Source organism: Melopsittacus undulatus, chromosome 5, assembly GCF_012275295.1.
Source record: "Melopsittacus undulatus isolate bMelUnd1 chromosome 5, bMelUnd1.mat.Z, whole genome shotgun sequence".
NCBI classification, from domain to species: Eukaryota; Metazoa; Chordata; class Aves; order Psittaciformes; family Psittaculidae; genus Melopsittacus; species Melopsittacus undulatus.
Genome location: NC_047531.1, coordinates 15,505,116 through 15,510,115, shown reverse-complemented (window position 1 = coordinate 15,510,115; position 5,000 = coordinate 15,505,116). Strand labels below are relative to the sequence as shown.

Here is a 5,000-nt window from a genome sequence, read left to right as displayed (position 1 = left end):
AAAGAGGAAAATGTATCATACAACATGAAAAGAGTAATTTTTTTTTTCCATAAGCTAGGTTGGAAGAAGAAACGCTCAAAATAGTATTCCACTGATACGGTTATGGATACCTACAACATGATTAGATTACAACATTAATTGTAATGAGAATCACTTCTTTAGTACTTCCTTGCATTAATTCAGCTAAAGAGTTACACCTGTAGACCAAGACTGGATTAAGGAAAAGAACTTGTAAGTAATTTTAAGAAGAGTAAACTACCTGCAGATATTCTGGGTATGATGAATATAATTTGATCAGTGTATCTTTAATTGAAGAACATCTGAAGCAGACCGTGGGAAAAAGGTTTCTTCTTGCCTTCATATTATTATGTGTGACACTTTAAAGACATGCAATTTGCCATGACATAAATTCCCAACAAACAAGTTAAGCTAACACTATCCTGTAAATCATACAGAAGAAACTGCAGCTTTTCCTGGGTTTACAAAACTTTCACTTTAGGGAAATGACAATAAATTACATTATTGTACACTCTTCTCATTGCTTTGGGTTCCCAGTACAAAAATACATAAGACCCAAACAGTTTGCCTTGTCTAAAACAAGAACAAGTATTCTTACATGCATGAGAAGGAGACAGTGTGCTAAAAAGGCACGAAACCTGAAAGGCTTTTACCCTTTCTGCACATATGGCAACAAAATCTCAGTTCTTGTCTGTGTCCCTTGTGCTCCTCTAAACAGCCCCAAGAGGGGACTGGACTCCTGAGAAATGCCCTCCTATGACTCCTGCACAGGCCAGAGGGAACAGCACAGTGGAAGTGTTCCCCACAGTCATTCTGTGCTGCCGAGGTTTGTGCCCAGCCTCGGTAGCCTGGTAAGTGTCATCTCAATTCTGTGAGGCCCCGGGTGTACACTTGCATAAACCGGAGGGAGCATTCACATAGATGCAGTGACCTCTAATGGTTAGAGCCTGAACAGGGTACTCGAGTCCTGTGGTTCCAGATTGTGGACACCCTGGGGACCTCCCTGAGTGTGTCTGACATAACACTTTCTGCTTACAGAAAAATGCCCACCATCAGCCTAGCAGCGATTTTGGGTGGAGATACGCTCTGCTACTTCTTTGTTCTGCAGAATCGCAGAGACAAAGATTGGGTAAGAAGGGAATGAAGGAAGAGGGGTCCTGACCCAGCATTTCAAGAACTGAAGATGGTTTGGATCCAGTCTCTGCTCCAAGGACTGCATTTTCCATTCACAATGAATGGCACTAGGGTGTTAGTTCAAGCAAAATACTGTAGACAATGCTGTTGTTAGATAATTATTGCATAATTTATAATGTGAATTAAGTAAAAATACCCCACTTGCTCATGAGTATCAACAAATTTGATGGAAGAAAAATGTAGTTTTAAGTTACAGTCACTAAGACAAGTGTTTTCAATTTAGTTTAGGTTAATAGTAAATAAGTAAGGAGATAACACATCCATGTAACAAACCTGTATTTCTAACTGTTGAACCACTTGCATTTGCACCCGACACTGAGCAGTGCTTCTGTCATCCAATGCATGTTCATTGTTAAGGTGCCTGGAGAAGAAAAAGAACACTAGTAACGCAGTGCTAAGATAAGGAAAATTTCTTTATGAGTCTATTTTTTCTCCCCTGTGCATATGGTTTCCATTAGTTTCAATGGCAGTTATGCAAAAAGAGCCAGTTAGAGCATGCCTTACATACAACAATACAAAATAAGAAAACTGATTATTTCATTTAGTTCTACAGATTTTGTCAGTGATGACTGCCAGATACCTAGTTCCTATCTTCCAGGTCACATGCCATCTAAAGGCCAATGTAATTGGTTATCAGTATTTTGTAGAGCGACTGAACAGACTTCCACTTCCTGTTGCTGGTGCAGATGAACAGAAAATCGGCTTACAAATGATTCTTCAAAAGATGTAATTGCTTTTAGGCTGCTTGAACTACTGTGAATTAATGTAGACTTTGTTAAAGATTTCTCTAGCTATCTGCTTTTCTTTAATAATTAGGCAAAAACAACAAGAAAACATCTGTTCCCCCTTCCCCAAAATGGAGCTGTAGGGTAACATCAATACCTCTGAAGAGGAAGGCAATGATCATGCTCCCCAGGCCGAGGAAGAGTGTGCAAGGTTAAAGCAGGGGAAGCAACAGCTACACACCTTAATCACACAGCAAGCTTCCTGGGAAGGGTTCAGGCTATGCATGCCAGTTTAGGAAAACAAAACTACATTCTGCAACAGGGCAAGAGGACCTCAGTGCGTGGCTGTCTCTAACTGAGGTACAGCCCAGACCCGAGTGGCTGTCCCCTGTATGTTTCAATTGATTACAACTTGTCAAAGCTCATGTAATACTGGGTTTTTTTGAAGGACAGTGGTTTCAGTTTGTTCTCTCTCTCTTCCAGGATCAAAGAAGTTCCTTTTGGAGCTTTACTAGTGGGTTTGCTGCTCCAGTGAGAAGAAAACATAAGGATCAGGCTAAAGAAGAAAGGGAGCAGAGGAGTTTTGCCTTTGAACGTGGATTTACTGGCTATTTCCACAGGAGGTGTAAGCTTTGCAGGGACTACAGTTATAGCTGGTCTCACAGTTACAGGAACTACGTTATCTACACCATAGAGAAAATACATCTTTTTCTTTTTTGGTGTGTGTTCTTTAATGTTTTCAGTTAACTGGTTACAAAATTGCCAAAAAAAGGACCGGAGGAAGATTTTACCTGTGCATCACACCATTATCACCAGTACACCACTGAGTTTCCACATGCATGTATGCCCTCCTATGTGTGCACTCAGGTATGTATGTATAACACATGGCAGTCAGCAATGGTATAGTGATATGGGTATAGAAGATCTGGTCCTAGTCTGAGGTTACTGCCTACTCATGATTATTTATTAGTTATTACAACACCATATGTTTGCATTACACCTTACAAAATAGATACAGATACAGTCCTTGCCCTGAGGACTTAAATGTAACAGCAGTATGCAGTGTGGGAGAAGAAAGTCCAGTATAATGTAATTTTGATACGATTACATGGTAACTTGGGAGAATGTTGCATGTTTCCTGAGAGTTAACACAGAAACTCGTATGAGATATACACATCTCTTTTGCCATACTTTCACATCATGTGGTTACTTCTGCTGTTCATTTTGGAGAAAAGCAATTTTATGAAAACATTAAGAGCAAAAATTGTTTTAAGAGTTATTTTTTTCTGATCTTTTTTTTTGCCTGTGAAGTAGGCTTGCTTTATTTATCATGCATGTATGGGCAATGTAGTGAAAGAAAAACTAGGTCTAATGCATTTTTAAAAACCTCTAAAATAACTTTTCTCTGTTTAAAGTTGCTTCAGTTTTAGGGTCCAATATGCTGCAATCTGCCAAGACAGACGTACATTCTTTCCTACAGAAGACTGGGAGGAATTCCAAAGTTTTGGTTTTCTTTTTTTGTGTTTCTTGTCATGGCTTGTAAGTTATGTACAGGTTGTGCTGGTCAATTTTCATATTTCATTGGCATATTCCTAATCTTTTATCTTGTCTGCATCCCTCACTAATCCCATGTTAACTTGACTTAGAATAAAGAAAAACAAAACCACCTGTTTTTCTTAATTATAAGGGGAGATAATATCTTAGAGGATTGGAAAATGTTCCTGAAGAGCTGGGTTACTGGTTTGTTAGTGTAGACACATGCAGCTTATTTAATTATTTTGCTGTTTGCTCAGTTGTTGAAAGAAACAGGATTTTCTCCTTATTATATTTGTAACGTATTTGGAAGTCAGGAGGCAAATTATGAACTACACATAGCATTATAAAGCAGAGGGGAATGAATGTATTATTGATAATTGAACAATATAAACAGTACTGCATGTTCTAAAAGATGCGGATATGGGATGAGATATTCTAGGAACACCCTGGAATAAAAAATGAAGTGGTTCAAAATGTACTTTTTTTTTTTTTTTTCCAAACAGATTTGGAGTCTGCAAAGCAAAAGATAATGCACCATTAGAGGAAAGAAGAGAGATAGTTTCAACAAAAATTCTAGTGGACATTTACCCATATCAATTAACCTCTATATAACTTCACACTCTTGTCAGTCTCTCTCAAAAGCAGCTCAGGACTAAAATAGCAAAGTGCTATAGGTCAGCATGAGGTGCACTGGCAGAGTTACGTGGAGGAATATACACAGAACCTGTCTGCACTACGCTCAGTTTCAGCCAGAGCTTTTATAAGCTTCTCTTTAATGAGCACTAAAATTCAGTCACACATTTTTAAAAGGAGAGCATATGTTCCTACAACATGATTGTTTTATCTTATAAAATTAAAAAAAAATCTTTGAAAATATTTGGGAAAAAAAAATCACAGCTTGAATATCATTGCCAGGGATGTCCTTTAATGCTTTTAATTGTGCAATTTAGCTATATTTTTTTCTGAAATGTGACACATCTTACAGCTGACAAATAAAACAATATATTCACAACAGCAAGTAACAGGGTAATAAGTTTCATCCTGGAGAGTTTGATACATACTGATGAAATCACCTCTGCTTCTTAAAAGGTAAGATTAAAATTAAGGAAGTGTGCAGACCCACCAATAACTGAAGATGTTCAACATGCATCCTCTTTCTAACATGCACATTTTACATCTCAAGGTCCTTTCCAACCCTAAGTATTCTATGATTCTTTGTGTATGCGTGCATATGCAAATATATTGATACATGTATAAATACTGGGAAAGTGCAAGAAAATAATCAAAATATGAAAAATCCTTTTGCATTTACTCTCATCTTGCATTAACTCACTTAGATAGAGAAGGATTTTATACTTGTTTACATTTTAGTGATACTCCATCACTGTATATTTAAAGAAGGTAAAAAATGCAGAATGCTTGCACTGATATGCTCAAGTCTTAGAAACCCATTCAATTTATCTATGCAGCTTTTATTAGACCAGACTGTAGACTACAATAATAGTCAATGAGGTTTTGTCTTGATTG

At 37.5% G+C, this 5,000-nt stretch overlaps 1 protein-coding gene across 7 annotated transcripts in view; it reads right to left on the bottom strand.

Annotated features, from left to right (window-relative positions):
- FOXP2 (forkhead box P2) overlaps nucleotides 1-5,000 on the bottom strand; it is a 410,714-nt gene that overhangs the window by 38,004 nt on the left and 367,710 nt on the right. For all 7 annotated transcript variants that reach the window (NM_001281546.1, XM_034062700.1, XM_034062703.1 and 4 more), the window contains 1 exon segment: nucleotides 1,486-1,573. In NM_001281546.1, coding sequence (NP_001268475.1) covers nucleotides 1,486-1,573 — 88 coding nt within the window.